General features: G+C 55.4%; 1 protein-coding gene across 9 annotated transcripts in view; it reads right to left on the bottom strand.

The window, feature by feature from the left end:
* Positions 1 to 17,368, bottom strand: part of LOC137460072 (obscurin-like) — a 31,871-nt gene extending 14,503 nt beyond the window's left edge. For 5 of the 9 annotated variants that reach the window (XR_010992636.1, XR_010992635.1, XR_010992637.1 and 2 more), the window contains exons 1-4: positions 6,118 to 6,150; positions 5,308 to 5,583; positions 3,888 to 4,163; positions 82 to 357 (exon numbers count right to left, since the gene is read on the bottom strand). Coding sequence is in view for 1 of the 9 variants with exons in the window: in XM_068170670.1 (XP_068026771.1) it covers positions 82 to 357; positions 3,888 to 4,163; positions 5,308 to 5,551 (796 nt within the window). In the remaining 8 variants the exon portion in view is untranslated. Of the gene's footprint in view, positions 1 to 81; positions 358 to 3,887; positions 4,164 to 5,307; positions 5,584 to 6,117; positions 6,353 to 9,502; positions 9,620 to 16,387; positions 16,553 to 17,089 lie in introns of those variants that run through there. The other 4 variants (XR_010992640.1, XR_010992641.1, XR_010992638.1 and 1 more) reach the window with 4 other exon arrangements.
* Positions 17,369 to 17,568: the final 200 nt, after the last annotated feature.

Below are 17,568 nucleotides of genomic sequence, written 5' to 3'. Positions count from 1 at the left end.
CAGACTATTGCCACTGAGCCACTGTGCAACAGCTACTACAGTTCTTATCCTCTCCTGTAATTCAGACCAGATGTGTCTCACCTGGGACAGCAGCCTTGAAGGTCAGCTTCTGGCCAGCAGCCTCACAGCTGTACTCCCCAGCAGCTTTCTTCTCCAGCTGACTCACCACCAGCCCACCAGATTTGCCCTCTGACTCCACCTTGAACTTCTTGCTGGCAGTGATCAGCTTCCCTTCCTTGGACCATTTCACCTGGGGCTTCTCCTGGGCCACCTCCCAGCTCAGGGGGGCATTTTGTGTCAGTGCAGCTTTCACCTCTTTCGGCACCGTCTCCTTGCTGACAAAAGCATCTTCTGCCTCTCCAACAGGGAAACATTAGGGGGGGAAATACACAAGATCTGACAACTTGCAAGCAGAAGATCCTCCATGTGTTTTGTGGAGAGGTTCTACAGGATCCTCTCTTGCAAGCAGCATTGCTTTGGAGGTCCTTCTATCTCCTAGCACACTGCACCCTCAAAACATAAGCAGTTACTGCCTGCCTCCCTCAGGCACTCCCTGCAGGCTCCTACAGACAGCTTTTCCCCTCCTTGAAGACTCTTCTCTGCACATCATCTCTGTCATGTTTGTACTCTGAGGGGCCTGGGAGGGTGAGGAGTAGGGGTGGCTTCAGGTCACGTTCCTACACTGCTGACCATGGCACTCCTTGTAACCCCTGGAGCCACACCATAGGCTGGCCATGGGTACTGCACAATCCATGGACAGAGAAGTGTCCTGCAGGGAGCAAGCTGAAGCAGGAACCCATTTTATACACTCTACATTTGAGCTCCTCTGCTGCATCAGCTGCAGCAGGGCTGCAAGAAGGTCTCATTGGCATTAAGGTGTCATTAACAAGGCAGCAGACCTGGCCTGTACTGCATGATGCAGAGCTCCTCAAAGGCAAACCTCAGCCCACTGCAGCTTAAGCAGCATCTCGAGAGCTAAAATAGCTCCAGCACAAACCACAGCTCACAGTCCCAACAGGCTGTGAAACTATGGAACATCTCAGCTTCTGTCTGCACCTGGCACCATCAATGTGCCCCAAAGAGGTGAGTTACGACCCAAAGGTGTACCTGGGGGCTGTGCCTGAAAGGAGCAGTTGGCAGAGGCTCCCAGCTGGGTTATTCATCCTCTGCACTCCTGCCCTTTAACAGCAATGGGTTGGGGGCTTTCATCTAAACCATATTTATCCCCTACTGCCAGACCAGAGAATGCTTGAACAGGAAACCATTTTTATGGCAAGAGGGAAAGTCACTCAAGCTTTTCATCAGCTCACCAAGTGTTTTACACCACCCAGTCTTTTGCCTCAGAAATGTGGGTTAGGGTTCCAATAGTCAAACAGCATTTCCAGCCCCAGCTGCAGCTGGTTAGTGAAGTTCTGCTGGAACTGGATGAAAAACCCTTTGCAGGACATGTGGCTTTGGCCATTTCAAGCAAGGATTTCACTGGCACCATCATGCTTGAGCTAATGAGATTGCTGCCTCAGACCTTTCAGCTACACAGCCAGCTCATTCCCAAAGCCTGCAGCACCTGCTTCCCTCAAGGCCCCAAATCCATAGCTGCATCCCAGCACTCAACACTTGGCATCTAACCCTCAAGCAGCCCTTAAGCAGGGAAGGGTTTGTGTGCCCAGTGGAGCCCTGGAGTACAGGAACCCTGCAAACTCTTCTGAGGGCAATGGTAGCAGGAGAAATGAAGAAGCCAGCAAGCCACTGAGCTGTGGGACGATGCAGGGAGACAAGGGTTTGTGCAGCAGCAGAGCCAAGCCCTCTGAGCACTCATAATCCCTCCTGACTTTCACACTGGATCATCCTGCAGGGAGTGCTGGCCTTGCACTGCCATGGTACAGCTGTAGCCATGGGGAATGCAGCAAGGGGAGCTAGGCAAGGACTCTCCACTGGCGACACAGGGGGAGCAGTGTTACCTTACCCTGTCCAGCCATGAGCTCATCTGCACTGAAAGAGAACTGAAATCCTTTGGCTCCTGAGGCAGACAGCTGAGCACAGCCCTCAGGGAAAGGAATTCAAACCCCAAAGCACCAAGTTACTGTGCTGTCTGACTCCTCAGAGCAGTGCAGTGAGACACTGGAACTGCTTGCCCAGAGAAGTTGTGGATGTCTCATGCCTGGAAGTGTGCAAGACCAGGGTGGATGAGGCTTTAAGCAACCTGCTCTAGTGAGAGGTGTCCCTGCCCATGGCAGGAGTGCTGCAGCTGAATGAGCTTCAAGGTCCCTTCCAGCTCAAGCCATTCTATGATTCTCAGCTTCTCTGCAGTCAGGCATGGGCTGGGTTCAGCACTGAGCTGACTTTGGTTCATACCAGTGGGCTTTCTGCCAGGGCTCAGGTTGTGTGTTCTCTGAAAGATGCCTCTCAGGTCTAGCCTTGCTGTAAGCCAGCCCCCACTGAAACTGGCAGTGCCCTGAGCCAAGAGCAGGAGCTGCACAACTCATGAGACAGAGCCAGTGCCCCAACTCCCCACCTGCGTGCCCCATGCAGAGTGGGGACCCAGCAGCTGCTGGCTTCTGGTGTGTGCTGTGGGGAGGAGCAAAGCTGGAACCTACAGCAGTGGTTCCACACTGCACACAGAAGGTGGGGGGAGCAGAGAATCATAACATGGGTGGGCTTGAAAGGGACCTGAAAGATCATCAGCTTCCAACCCCCTCTCCCATGGGCAAGGACACCTTGCCCTACATCATGTTGCCTGAGGTCCCTGGCCTCAAACACTTCCAGGGATGGGGGATTTACAGCCTCTCTGGTCAAGCTGTTTCAGTGGCTCACCACCCTCACACAGGGAAGAACTTCTCCCTTCCACCTCCCCTAAGCCTAACCACTTTCAGTTTAAAGCCATCACCTCTTGTCCCATCCCTCCATGCCCACCAGCATGCCACATCCCAGCCAGGCATCCAACAACAGATGGGAGACATGGTAAGAGGAGGAGCTGGAGGAAAGGTTGTTGAACACAAACCATCTGTGACAGAACAAGAGGACACAGTCTCAAGCTGAGCCAGGGGAGGTTCAGGCTGGAGGTTAGGAAGAAATTCTTCCCAGCAAGAGAGCTTGGCCCTGGGGATGTGCTGCCCAGGGAGGTGGTGGAGTCCCCATCCCTGGAGGGGTTTAGGAAGAGATGGGTGGCTTGGTGCCATGGTTCAGTTGATCAGATGGTGCTGGGTGAGAGGTTGGACTGGATGATCTCCAAGGTCTTTTCCAGCCTGGTTCATCCTATTCTATTCTATCTGTATCTATTTCTGACCATCAGCCATGAACCATTCATGGTCTGTGGAGCTGCTGCTCACCTCTGTGTGTTTGCACAGCCAGACTATGGACCAGCTGAAGCAACTCCCTGTTTTGAGAGGGAAGGAGGACATTGTGCAGAGCAAAGATGAAACCAAGAGGCAAGAATATCAGTACCAAGAGGAGGAACACAGCACTAGTGGTGATCAGAGTGGAAGAGGCCCTTGATCAATGTGCCTGCTCATGGAAACCCTTGATTCACTACCTGGGCCTAAGAAGACAGCAGGGAGTTGAGAACCTGGGGTCAGGAGAGCTACACACAACCTCTAGATCTGCCTGACACAGCCTCCCTGAAATGATGGCTGAGACCAGCAGCAGAAGGCACATGAACAGCACTTCTAATCTCTTGACAGAGAAAACAGGAGAAGAATCAGAGAACCATAGCATAGAAGCAATAAGGTTGGAAAAGACCTCAAAGGTCACCAAGTCCAAGCTGTCACCCAAGAGCTCATGAGTGCCAAACCATGGCACCAAGTGCCACGTCCAACCCCCTCTTGAATCCCTCCAGAAGACAATCAGAAGCAAAGAGAAGGCAATGAAACACCAACCAAAATGTGTCTCACCTGGGACAGCAGCCTTGAAGGTCAGCTTCTGGCCAGCAGCCTCACAGCTGTACTCCCCAGCAGCTTTCTTCTCCAGCTGACTCACCACCAGCCCACCAGATTTGCCCTCTGACTCCACCTTGAACTTCTTGCTGGCAGTGATCAGCTTCCCTTCCTTGGACCATTTCACCTCAGGCTTCTCCTGGGCCACCTCCCAGCTCAGGGGGGCATTTTGTGTCAGTGCAGCTTTCACCTCCTTCTGTACCTTCTCCTTGTTTGGAAACATCTCTTCTGTCTCTGGAAGCAAACCACAGCACTCATGCTTGAGGGTGTTTGCAGTTGTCTTCTCCAGTTCTTAACCAAGTCTCTCCTATTGCACTGTGCTTGCCCTTGCCAGGTGGCATCATGAGCAGAGGGCTGCAGCACCTCTCCTGTGAGGACAGACTGAGGGAGTTGGGGCTGTTCAGGCTGCAGAGCAGAAGGCTCCCAGCAGACCTAATTGTGGCCTTCCAGGATCTGCAGGGGGCTACAGGAAAGCTGGGGAGGGACTTCTGAGGGTGTCAGGGAGGGATAGGACTGGGGGGGATGGAACACAACTAGAAATGGGGAGATTCAGCTTGGCTGTTAGGAAGAAGCTCTTCCCCAGGAGGGTGCTGAGAGCCTGGCACAGGCTGCCCAGGGAGGGGGTGGAAGCCTCATCCCTGGAGGTTTTGAAAGCCAGGCTGGAGGTGGCTGTGAGCAACCTGCTGTGGTGTGAGGTGTCCCTGCCCATGGCAGGGGGTTGGAACTGGCAGAGCCTTGAGGTCCCTTCCAGCCCTGACAACTCTCTGATTCTATGATCATGGTAGCCCACTCAAGGCAAGAAAACTCTTTCCTCTCCATCTGGCTGACAGTGCAGGAGTGCATGGGAATTCTGGGATAAAGGGTAAAAAAGTCATCATTGGAGCACAGATTTGGACCTGGCTCTTAGAGCATCACCAGGCACTCCCTGAACCCTCCTCCCTCTTGCTCCCAAGCTTCCAGTCAATGAAGCTTCAGTCCTCAGTCAGTCTCCCTCTCCAGGAACTGTTCCCCTTCTTTGATTAGGATCACTGCAGTTCAGCTCTTCTCCATCTCATCAGAGCTCTCTCAGCACCTCCTCCTGGCCTTGTCTCTATCCTTGCACCTCTGCTATGGCCTCACACTATGATTCTGCAGGAGCTTCTCTGCAGGCACAGCAGGGAGCTGAGAGATGCACAACTGGCCAGCCTTGCCCTTCAATTGTGATGGTTCCATGGCAGCCAAAGTGCACCTTGAGAAGGTTGATAGGGCAGCTGCCAGAACTGAAGTCCTCCAGCTGAAATCCTTCCCCCCAGAGAGGCTGTGAGGTGATCCTCCAAACGTCAGAGCCCAGCCAAAAGGGAAGGTTTCTTTAGTTTGGGCCTTCCCAGCATTTTCTCACCTCTGACTTTGACTTGGAATGTTGTGCTGTCATCCTTTGTGTCACAGCTGTAGCTCCCTTGGGCTGCTTGTGTCACCTGCTTGCCCCTGAGCTTGTGCTGCGTCCCCTGGGAGCTGACTGCTGTCCTCTGGGCCTGCTTCACCTCCCTGTGATCCTTCTGCCACACCACAGCTCCACTGGCGCCTGACACCTCCCACCCCAGCTCCAGGCTGTCAGAAGGACTGCCTGAGACCTCTGGAGGCATTTTGGGCTTGTTGACAAAGTTAACAGCTTCATCTGGAAAGAGAAAGCAGCTCATGGCTTGGGCTCAGGGGAGGGGAGGGGAGGGGAGGGGAAGGGAGGGGAAGGGAGGGGAAGGGAGGGGAGGGGAGGGGAGGGGAGGGGAGGGGAGGGGAGGGGAGGGGAGGGGAGGGGAGGGGAGGGGAGGGGAGGGGAGGGGAGGGGAGGGGAGGGGAGGGGAGGGGAGGAGACTCAAGGAGAGGAGAGACCAAGTTGGAAGAGACCTTTGAGATCATCCAGTCCAACCTAGCACCCAGCACCATCTCATCAACTAAACCATGGCACCAAGGGCCTCATCCAGGCTCTTCCTCAACACCTCCAGGGATGGGGACTCCACCACCTCCCTGGGCAGCACATCCCCAGGGCCAATCTCTCTGGCTGGGAAGAACTTCTTCCTAGCACCCAGCCTAACCCTCCCCTGGCACAGCTTGCAGACAGCAGTGGCAGCTGTGGCAATCAACTGTGGATGGCAGTCAGAACAGTCCTGAGTTTCTAACAGACTCTGCTCCAACCTTTGCATCCCAGACTCACCTGAGACTTTTCAATCACAAGGCAGAGTGTCATCTCCTATGTTGCACAGCTATGTTCCTTCATCTTCTTCTGTCACAGCTGCAGCCACAAGCTTCTGCAGCTTTCCTTTCTCTCCCACCGTGAATTCCTTGCTGGCTGTGATCTCTTTGCCATCTTTGTACCACTGAACCATGAGGCTGGCCTCAGAGGTCTCAGAAAGCAATTCAGCCTGCTTGCCAGGGCTGGCCCTGACAGCTCCTCCACTTTCCTCTTTGTGCTGAAACAGGACCCAGACACACAGTGGTGCTCAGGAATGGCCTGGCCAGCAGGAAATGCACGCCCTGAGCCCTAAGTAGGTGCATCTTCCCTCTGGCACAGGCTGGCCAGAGAGCTGGGGGATGCCCCAGCCCTAGCAACATTCCAGGCCAGGCTGGATGGGTCTTTGAGCAGCCTTGTCTAGCTGAGGCTACCCCTGCTCACCTCTAAAGGTTCCTTCCTACCCAACCCCTGCTGTGATTTGATGACCTACAGGAGGTATTCATTTATCCTAAGACCAAACACTCATGCTTCATTATGGATCTAATCCCTAGATGCTAATGCACAAGCAGACTAACTTCCAGCCTTGATAAACCATAGGCTAAGTACCAGGTCATCAGGAGGGAAGGGACTGCCATGAGGGCAAGAATACCCAAAGGAGGCAGCTATGAAACAGTACTGGTTCCAACCTAGCAACCACTGAGACAAAAGAGCCTTTAGCTGTTTCTCTGTGCAGCCTTCTGTCTGAACACCCTGCACCCAGCAGGCCAGCTGCTGTGCCTTGGGAAAATCTGTTCTTATGCCTCAGGGGATTGACAGAAACCAAAACCAAACCAAACCCAAGGGGGAAAAACCAAATCACAGTAATCAAAGCAAAGCCCAAAACTCCCTGCACAGCCTCTGGAGCACTCTCTGCCCATCCCTTGCTGACTCTGCTGGCTTAGAGTCCCTAAAGCAGAGCAGCCCAGACAGTCACACACCTTTCACTGCCAGCTGAGACCATTTGATCCCCTGCACAGGTGCACTCAGGAACTCCAGCAGCCTCTGCTGCAGGGTGGAGGATTTGCAGGCTATGCTTCTTCCCCCCACTTTGAAGCTCATATTTGTCACTGCCCTTGAGCTCTTTCCCATCCTTCATCCACCTCACAGCAACTTCTGTGTCTGAGAGCTCAGCCAGAAGTTTGGCTTCCCCCCTGCAGCCTGGCACAGACCTTCTCTCCATCTCTGCTCTTGTTGGCAAACCTCCCTGCAGCACCTGGCAGGAGCAAAGGGTTTGTTATTGCAAGCTCTATCAAGATAGCCCTGAGATGAGTCTGCTGGAGAGGCTGGGATCTCTGACAAAGTATTAGGTCCTGTTCCTGCTCTCACACTCCTGGCAATAATGAGCTGCTTCTCTGCTTGGGAGTTTTTGTCCCACTTTGGCCACACCAACGCCAGGCAGTGCTGCAGGCTGGGGTCAGAGTGGCTGAGAGCAGCAGGCAGAAAGAGGTCTGGGGCTGAACATGAGCCAGCAGTGCACCCAGGGGGCCAAGAAGGCCAAGGGCATCCTGGCCTGCAGCAGGAAGAGTGTGGCCAGCAGGAGCAGGGAAGTCCTTGTGCCCTGTGCTCAGCACTGCTCAGGCCACACCTTGAGTCCTGTGTCCAGTTCTGGGCCCCTCAGGTTAGGAAAGAGGTTGAGGTGCTGGAAGGTGTCCAGAGAAGGGCAACAAAGCTGGGGAGGGGTCTGGGGCACAGCCCTGTGAGGAGAGGCTGAGGGAGCTGGGGTTGCTCAGCCTGCAGAAGAGGAGGCTCAGGGGAGACCTCATTGCTCTCTCCAACTCCCTCAAGGGAGGTTGTAGACAGGCAGAGGTTGGTCTCTTCTCCCAGGCAGCCAGCACCAGAACAAGAGGACACAGTCTCAAGCTGTGCCAGGGGAGGGTTAGGCTGGAGGTGAGGAAGAAGTTCTTCCCAGACAGAGAGATTGGCCCTGGGGATGTGCTGCCCAGGGAGGTGGTGGAGTCCCCACCCCTGGAGGGGTTCAAAAAAGGCTTGGATGTGGCACTTGAAGCCATGGTGCAGTTGTCAGGAGGTGTTAGGGATTAGGCTAGAGGTTGAGCTTGATCTCTGAGGTCTTTTCCTACTTCATTGACTCTCTGATGGTTTTGTGCTCACCAAGCTGCTCCCTGGGAACTCCAAGCAGGGCTCTGCCCTAGGTGCTGCCAGCAGACACTGAACTGATAGTCAGCCTCCTCTGGCAGGCTGCTCCCCGTGAGCTCAGGGGCAGGGCCAGCAGCCTCCTGGCGCCTCACCCAGCTGGAGCCAGGCAGCTTCTTGCGCTCCAGGCCGCAGCCGGCGCCGGCAATGGGAGGCTCTGGCTTCGGGGGGACCAGGCTGCCCTCACTGAGGCTTCTGCTTTATTTGTCACCACAGGGGCAGCTGGGGCTTGGGGGTGGCTGTTGGGGAGCTGCACAGGGGAAAAGAAAGAACAGAGCAAGAGGTTTATGTTTGGCAGCAGCTCACAGGCTCCTCCCAGCCACACAGTTCTTGAATGCCTCCAGGGCTGGGGACTCCACCACCTGCCTGGGCAGCCTGTGCCAGGCTCTCAGCACCCTCCTGGGGAAGAACTGCTTCCTAACAGCCAAGCTGAACCTTGGCTAGAACTACCCAGTTCTAGCTTTGCTCCATCCCCCCCTGTCCTATCTCTCCCTGACACCCTCAACAGTCCCTCCCCAGCTTTCTTGGAGCCCCCTGCAGCTCCTGGAAGGCCACAGTTAGGTCTGCTGGGAGCCTTCTCTTCTCCAGACTGAACAGCCCCAACTCCCTCAGCCCTCAGAGCAGAGGTGCTCCAGCCCTCTGCTCATCCTCCTGGCCCTTCCTGGCAGACATCAAAACCTTCTGCATTCTTTGGCCAACAAACTTCCCAGGATGGTACTCAAACAGCAGCCCTGCCCCTGGAGCATAGAGTCGTGGAATCAATAAGCTTGGAAAAGACCTCAGAGATCATCAAGTCCAACCTGGCACCCAAGGCCTCAGGACTACTAAACCATGGCTTCAAGTGCCACATCCAATCCCTTTCTGAACCCCTCCAGGGCTGGGGACTCCACCACCTCGCTGGGCAGCACATCCCAGTGGCCAACAGCTCTCTCTGGGAAGAACTTTCTCCTCCCCTCCAGCCGAAACCTCCCCTGGCACAGTACCTGCGTGCTGGGGGTGACACAGCACCCCAGGCCCAAGAGAAGTGCAGCTTGCTGCTCCCAGTGCCCTGGGTGGCAGCCTTGCTCTGCTCAGCCAGGAGGGCAATCTCAGCAGCATCTCCCATCTCCCACTCTCGGCTGGCCACGCTGTGCCGCTCGCCGCAGCGCGCACTGGAGCTCCGGCCCCCGGCTCTCACCTCTGCCTTGCTCTGCAGCCAGGGCACTCCTGGCACTCGCTGTCCAGCTCCACCAGAAGATGCCTGTGTCCTTCACAGAGACTGCAGCCTCCTGGGGCAGCTTCTTAATGATGGTGCCTGGCAAGGAGAGACCAAGGGTGGTCAGCAAACAGAGCAGCAGAGGTTGAAGTCTCTGACAGCAAAGGACCTCCCAGCCTGCCCCAGGAGTAGCCAACAGCTCTCCTGGAGTCACAGAGAGGCTGGAAAAGACCTCTGAGCTCATGGAGTCCAGCCTGTGGTCTGACACCACCACAGCAGCTAAACCATGCCACCCAGTGCCACATCCAAGCTTTGCTCCCAGCCCTTTAGTGATGGTGACTCCACCACCCCCTGGACAGTCCATCCCAGTGCCTACTCAGCTCTTCTGTGAGGAAGTGCTTCCTGGGTCAGAACAAGAGGACACAGTCTCAAGCTGTGCCAGGGGAGGGTTAGGCTGGAGCTTAGGAAGAAGTTTTCCCAGCCAGAGAGATTGGCCACTGGGATGTGCTGCCCAGAGAGGTGGTGGAGTCCCCAGCCCTGGAGCTGCTTAGGAAGAGCCTGGATGGGCTGCTTGGTGCCATGGTTTAGTTGATTAGTGTTGGAGAATAGCTTGGACTGGATGAGCTCAAAGGTCTCTTCCAACCTGCTTCATTCTATTCTATTCTATTCTATTCTAATATCCAACCTCAGTCTCCCCTGGCACAGCTTCATCCCATGCCCTCTTGTCCTGTCACTGGTCCCCTGGGAGCAGAGCCTGACCCCCACCTGACTACAGCTTCCTTGTAGGTAGTTGGAGAGAGTGATAAGGTCCTCTCTAAGTCTCCTCTGCTCCAGGCTGATCACCCCCAGCTCCCTCAGCCTTTCCTCACAGGACTGTCCCTCCAGCCCCAGTCTTGTGGACACTGTGCAGACATCCCTAAGCCAATTCCTGGGCTCCAAGTGGCACAGAACAGACAATCCCAAGGACTCATTGTGCTCTTCACAGAGAGAAAAGCAGTCTTGTCTGGCTTGCAGTCACTCCTGTTTCTAGCCTACCATGGGGAGCCCCTTGTTAGGCACCCAGCAGCTAAGTGGCCTTGCCCAGAACAGATCTGACAGCAGTGCAGCTTCTGCTGCCCACAGCAGCTGGGAATTCACATCCAACCTCTGCTAAAGCAGGGCAGACTTAAACCAGGGAGGGCTCTGCTCTGCCTTTGGGATTTGACCTCCATCCCAGTTACCAGGAAGCAGCTGCTTACTTCTCAGGGATCCAGAGAATGGATCTGCTTTCCAGTCTGAAACCAGAGTGGTGCTGACTGCACTTGCACCACACATTGGACCATAAACCACAACTCCTCCATCAGCTTCCCAGGGAGGTCAACACCACTCTTGGGCAGAATGCAGCCTTGTGCTCCCCAGGCCACAGCCAAGACAAGTGTAAGGCAGTGGGAGGAGGCATAGGTCGTGTTTGGGATCATGTGAAGGGAATTCTGGAGTGCTGGGTTACAGCTCAAGGACTTGGCCTTCTAGGGAGCCCCTTGAAGCATGGCTCCCTACCAGGTGACACAGCTTGTGCAGCAACCCAATCTGTCCCTGCTCTTTGATCCTGTGGCCCAGGTACACCCTGGCAGGAGAGCCAGGGGCCCATGGGCTGCCCACAGGTGGTTCTCCTCTCACCCCATGAGGGAATCCTCTGCTCTGCACATGCCTGGGGTGAATGTTATTCACAAGGTCAAGCCTGGAGGCTCACCTGTGAATCACACTCTTGGCAGGTGAGACTTGGCCAACCTTGTCTCTTCCCTGGGACAGACAACTCTGCCATGCTCCTGCTGCCTGCCTTCATCTCACAGAGCAGACAGCATCACCCTCTGCAGTGAGGCCCTGGGCGCTGAGCCGGCCATCGCTGCCCTCTGCTTCCATGCTGCATTGCTTGCTCTGCCTGAGTTTGCTTTCCTCCTTGAGCCAAGCTGCCTCTGTGCTAGCAACAGGCACTGCACTGGAAGGTGGCAGATTCCTTCTCCCTCACTTCAAGATCCCTCAGCTTTTTCTTGAAGGGTACTGAGGGCTCTTAAGAGGAGAGAAGCAGAAAGGAGAGAGCAGAGTTTAGGGAGGGCTGCAGTGGGAGGGGCAAGGAAATAAGTCACCAGAATCAAACTAAAGTAAGTAGCAGCTCTCAGGAATGAGATTGGTTTGTCCTGAACTCTCAGCCAAGCCCTACTGCAGGAAGTGTTCTGCTGTCAGCTGAAAGCAATCCTGGATCCCAGCAGAAGAATGTTAAGGTCTTACCTAAAGATGAGCAAGCCCCAAGGGCAGTCCCTGCCCCACAGCAGCACACAGAGAAGTTTGCTCTAATCCCAAGCAGCCTGAGCAAGCTGCTGGAGCATCACCTTCATCAGTTCTGCCCTTGTGAACATCTCTGTGTTGTACCTTCTCCCTCAGTGAAGGCAGCAGAAGGAAGCCAACCAGCCTGACTCTCTAGATAGCAGCAGCCCCTTCCCATCCAAGTCATGACAGATGCTGCAGGTGGGTGAGGAGCAAACAAGCTGCTGACAGGGAGCAGGCACAGGGCAGAAATCCTAGGTGAGTGTGAGCAGCTGAGCTGGTCAGCTGGGACAGGCCTCTTCTAAAAGCCTTTCAGCAGAAGCAAGCTCAGCAAAGGGATCTGAAAATGCCCAGAGAGGTGAATCACCCTCAGTGTCAAACATGCTGGAAGTATGAGGAAGTCTTGGGCTTGGAGGGGGCTTGGAAGAATCAAGGAGCAACAGGAACTGACTGCCCAGTTAAACATCCTGGGGTTCTTCTTCAAGCTCACAGGGACCCAGGCTCTGGGACAGTGTCTGCCCCGGGGGCACAGGGGGTCCCACCCCGGCAGAAGAGCCAAGGGCAGCCTCTGCTCATCTCACTTGTCAGCTGGAGCAGCACTTGGATCCTTTCTACAAGCTCCAGCCAGCTCCAGTGCTCACTGCAGGGCTGCAGCACCACAGCAGCACCCAGAGAGCACAGCAGGCTGCCCAGGAGCCAAGGGCAGCCCCAGGCACAAAGCAAAGCTCTGCTGCAGGCAGAGACAACACAGCCCCAGGGCACCTGTCAGCAAGGCTCTGCCTCAGCATCAGCTCTGCTGAGCCAAGGCTGTGGGCAGCATTTGGAGGTCCCAGCTCCGCTCCCCACTTCCTCCTCAAGGGCCTGCTGAGGCTGACACTTCTCCTGGGGCCTGCTCTTGGCTTCTCCTGCCCCAGGAGGAGTTTGACACCTCTCCAAGGAGGCAGTGAGCGCTTCCTGCCCAAGCCCAAGAGCCTGAAGAGTCCTGGAGCTGTGAGGTGTGGGATGGAGCTGGGCAGCTGTGGTGGGTTAAGGCCTCTTTCTGCAAACAAAAGAAGCAAGCAGGGGGGAGGCTTGCGGGTACTTTACCCTCCCTGCAGGGCGTTTCCCCTGGGAAAGCTGAGGCTGTTCCACTGCCCCCTCCCTGCCCAGCTAGGGTAGAAAAAGCAGGACATCATAGCTGTTGGAGCTCCTTTTTGGCTCCTGCCTCTGCTGGATGAGAGCTACTGCAGCTGCCCTCCTGCTCCTCAGCCACGTGGCCAGACCTGATCCTTCTCCCTGCTGCCTCTGCCCCTCCTCAGAGAGAGACTGGTTCTGTATTATTCTTTTCTGTCCCCCTCCCATCCACTCTTGCTCCTTGCCCTTGTGAACTTTTCCTGTTATTGCCATATATATATATAGTTTAAAGGAAAATTCTTTGCCTCTCTACTCCCAAGCTGACTCCAGATTGTTGCTCAGTGGATTTGCTCCTTACCCTTTTTTTTTCCCTCTCCCTGTTTGGGGGGGGGGGGGGGAGTGGGGAAGAGATTCTCAGCCTTTTCCCCATTTGAGCTTTTAACTCTCAGTTAAGGCTCAAACCACTACAGTGGAGGACAGTGTAGCAAAAGGGTCTGAGGCAAGGCAAGGGAGAAGCAGAGCAGGGGACAGAGGAGTGCCAGAGGCCCTGGGCACCACAGCGTCTGACAGAGCCCTGCCCTCCTCCTGTCAGCCCTCAGGCCCAGCACTGGCTGGAAACCAAAGGTCAGCCTCTGCAGTGGGCAGCCAGGGACACAGAGTGCAGGCAGGCAGTGTCCAGCACTGACCTGAGTCACAGTGCAGGCTCAGGGAGCTGCAGTGGTCCTCGGGCCGCAGCGGCAGCAGCTCCCCAGCCATCTGCATGGCGTCCCCGGCCCCCAGAGCTCCCAGCCAGGGCTCAGCAGAGAATGGGCTGCAAGAGAGAGACACAGCAGGGCTGCTGCAGAGATCTGGGCACCACAGCCCTGCTGCAGGCCACTGCTCTGCAGCTGCCTTCTGCAAGCAAGGAGCAAAGTAGCCACAGGCAGCAGAAGCAGAGAACCTTTCTGGCTGGAAAAGATCTTTCAGCTCCACTCCAACCATGCTCCCATTGCCAGGGCACCCCCAAACCATGGCCCTCAGCACCACACCAACCCCCCAGGGATGGGGACTCCACCACTGTCCTGGGCAGCCTGGACCAGGCCTTGACAACCCTCAAGGGCAAGAAATTGTTCCTCATGTCTCAGCCCAAACCTTCCCTGGCACAACTGAGGTCATTTCCTCCTGGCCTAGCACTTGTTCCTTGGGAGCAGAGACCAAGCCCTGCCTGGCTCCAGCCTCCTGTCAGGGAGCTGAAGAGAGACAGAAGATCCACCCTCAGCCTCCTCCAGGCTAAACATCCCCAGTTCCCTCAGCTGCTCCTCACAAGACTTTTGCTCTAGACCCTTCACCAGCTTTGTAGTCCCTCCTGGAGCCACCCCAGCACCTCAGTGTCCTCCCTGCAGTGAGGGGGCCAAAAGTCAATGCAGTACTCAGGCTGTGCATCCAGTACCCAGTGCAGGCTACACTGCCCTGCTCCTGTTGGCCACACCATGGCTGACCCAGGCCAGGATGCTGTTGGCCTGCTCAGCCACCTGGCCACAGGCTGGCTCATCTGCAGCCTCTGTTGCCCAGCACCCTAGGTCTTTGCTGGGCATCTTTCCAGCCACTCTTCCCCCAGCCTGCAGTGTTGCAGGGGCTTGCTGTGACCCAGGTACTGGACCTGCCACTTGGCCTTGATGAACCTCATGCCATTGGCTTGAGCTTTGATCCAGCCTGGCCAGGTGCCTCTGTACATTCACAAGCAGATGAACACTCCTGCCCAGCTTGGGCCTGTCTGCAAACTGACTGAGGGAGCCTCAATGCCCTCACCCAGGGCACTGATCAAGTGTTCAGGAGAACTGGCCCCAGCACTGAGCCTTGGGGAACACCACTGGTGACCAGACCCCCAGGGGAGTTAGCTCCATTCACTTGAAAGCAGAAGGAAAACCAACCCCATGGAATCAGAAAGAGAGCTCCTTGTTGGGGATTGTTTTGAGCAAGAGGGGACATGGGTCCCAGCAACACCTGTGCAATTCAGGCCTTGAAGAACTCTCTGTTGATAATAGAGCGGTGGAGTAGGAGCTGTGGGAAAGAGTTGATTGCCTGGTATGCTGAAGTCCAGCTGCCCCTGAGAAGGGAGGCAAGCAAGATAAGCAGGAGGCGAGATCTGGGAAAGAGAGCAACTAGACTGAGTAGGAAGAATTCCACAGAGTTGTGAAAACAATGCTGTAACCTTCTAGAGAGGAACCAACAGTGTGTGCTAAATTAGAACAGAATTAACTATGCATAAGATAAGACTATGAATAACAAAGTGTGGAACAATAAAGTGGGATGATTACTGTCACTCATACTGAGTGCTGTCGTCCCTGCCTCTGTTCTTGTCAGCTCCTGGCTCAGTGCTGAAGAGATTCAGCACTCAGAAGGTCCCAGAGTAGAGAATGACACCAGGTGCCCCATACACTGCATCCAGCTCCCTGCAGTGAGGCTGCAGAGCCCAGCTGCTGGCAATGCCACCAGAGCAGGGCTGCTGGAGAGCACAGGGCTGGAAGAGCTGCTGGCACTCAGAGCCTCACCCTGGCTTCCTGCCACCCAGAAACCTCACCTCAAAAGCTGCAAATGGCAAGGCAGCTCCTGGCCCAGGAGATCCCAGCCTAGAAAGCAGCCAGGAACAGGCAAAGCCTGGCCTGAAGAGCAGAGCAGGATGCTGAGCTCCTCACCTCTGAGTGCTGAGGCTGTAGGGAGCCTCCTTGGGCTCTGTTTCTGCCCTTGGCTCCTGCAGCTCCTCCCAGACTCTGCTCTCTGGGCAATCTCCGCCGGCTCTGGCCACTGGCCTGCCCCCTGCCCCCTCAGCCTGCTCAGGGCTATCTGAGGCAGCTCTCTAATTTGAGGAGTTGCTGAAGGAGGAGACTAACTTCTAAGCCTTCTTCTGAGGCTCTGTGAGCAGCACCACTCAGCCCTTTGCCTCTGCTGCCTGCTGCTCTGCCTCTGCATGTCTCGGCTTCTGCTTTGGCTTCCTTCTCCCTGCAGCTCCTCCTTTTCTTCCCCTCCTTCTCCTCACCCTCTGCCTTATCCTCAAGATGTCTTTTCAGCCTTGCTTGCTGCTTGCTGACTTCAGACACCTTTCTGCTTTCCCTTTCCTGGGGGGCAGCATCTTTACCCCTGGCTGGCTTCTCTCTCTCAGGCTTAGGTTTCCCTTGGGCCCGGCGAAGGGGTAGAAGAGGAGAGTCAGAGGCAGGGATCATTGTGGAGGGAAACTCAGAACAAACCCCAACAAATTCACCTTTTTTTGCCTCGATTTTGAGTGCAAGTCTTAGTTTTCAGGTCACAAAATCCTGCCCAAGCCCCCCAGATGAACTGGCATTGCTCCACACCTCACAGAGCTCTGCTTCCCAGGCAGCAGCACCAGCTGAGGGCTGGCAGCTACCAGCACAGCCAAGAACTGTCCCAAAGAACCTGAAACCCCCCCAGCAAAGTGTCACCACCTGTCCTGCTCACCTGTGCTTGGGCCTGCTCCAGCTCTGAGAGCTTCTGCCGCAGCTCCAGCAGCTCCTTTTCCTTCTCAAGCACTTGCTGCCTCAGCAGCTGCTCCTGTGTCAAAGGCTGTGCTGGAGGAGCAGAGGCAGCAGCCCTGGCACAGGCAGGGGCAGTGGATTCCTCTGGCTGGAAACAGAACAGAACCTCTTACACTGAAAATCCTGAGAGAGTCATGGAACCCTGGAACTGGTTTGCTTAGAACAAGGTCACCCAGCCCCAGCCTCAACCTAACACCCCCATGGCCCCCATGCTCAGCTCACTCCAGCTCCCTTCCCTGCTGTCACCATCTAGCACTGGAGCTCTCTCTGTGCAGCTGTTGGAAGCTGCACTGTTCATGCACAATGGAACCAAACTCATTTGAAACCTTTGCCCCCACTAGAATTTGCTGTTGTGACAGGGGGAGCAAGGGGAGCATGGATTGGAAAGGGACTGAGGCACAAACCCACAGAAATATCTCCAGCCAAAAGGCAACAAAGGAAACTCTTTGACATGACATAGCCCTCCTCAGGTACTGCAAGGCCTGTTGTGGATGGGGTTCTGCACTTCACTCCCAAGAGGGAAGTAACAAGCTATTTAAAGCAGCCACACTCTCAGCATAGAGCCTTATACAAACCCCAAGGGCTGTAAATCAGATTAACAACAATCATTCACTCTGATGCCTACCAGAACATCCTGAATCCAGAAGATGCTTCCTTTGCTCTTCCATTGGAGAAACAGAGTCAGGAGGAAGAATGCAGCTGTGCTGGACCAGCCTCCTGCAAGACCTGAAACCAGCCCTGAGACCATCTTCAGCAAGGTGTTGGCAGAGAAAGTGGAACAACAGCAAAGGCAGAAAGCTAAAGCTGCCCTCTTGCAGCACAGACACTGTGTTTCATGGAGAGCAAAATGCTCCCTGGGGACAGGAGGCTGGGAGCTGAAAAGCCTCTGCCCCCCCCTGCACTCCAGACAAACAAGCAAACCCAAAGCCAAAGCACACAGCCAGCCAAGAGCGGCTGGGGGCTGCCACTGTGTCACCTATGGACTCAGGCCTGAGCTGCTACAGAACACTTTGATGGGAGGCAACCTTGTGATAAGGGAAAGAAACAGAAGCCTGGATCCAAACGAATGACCCTGACAGGAGCCTTGGAGCTGTCAGAGCACAA

This window comes from Melanerpes formicivorus, unplaced genomic scaffold (genome assembly GCF_026170545.1).
Source record: "Melanerpes formicivorus ecotype bairdi unplaced genomic scaffold, bMelFor1.0.p_v2 SCAF_502, whole genome shotgun sequence".
NCBI classification, from domain to species: Eukaryota; Metazoa; Chordata; class Aves; order Piciformes; family Picidae; genus Melanerpes; species Melanerpes formicivorus.
The sequence above is the reverse complement of the archived record's forward strand: the minus strand, read 5'-3'. Positions and strand labels throughout refer to the sequence as shown.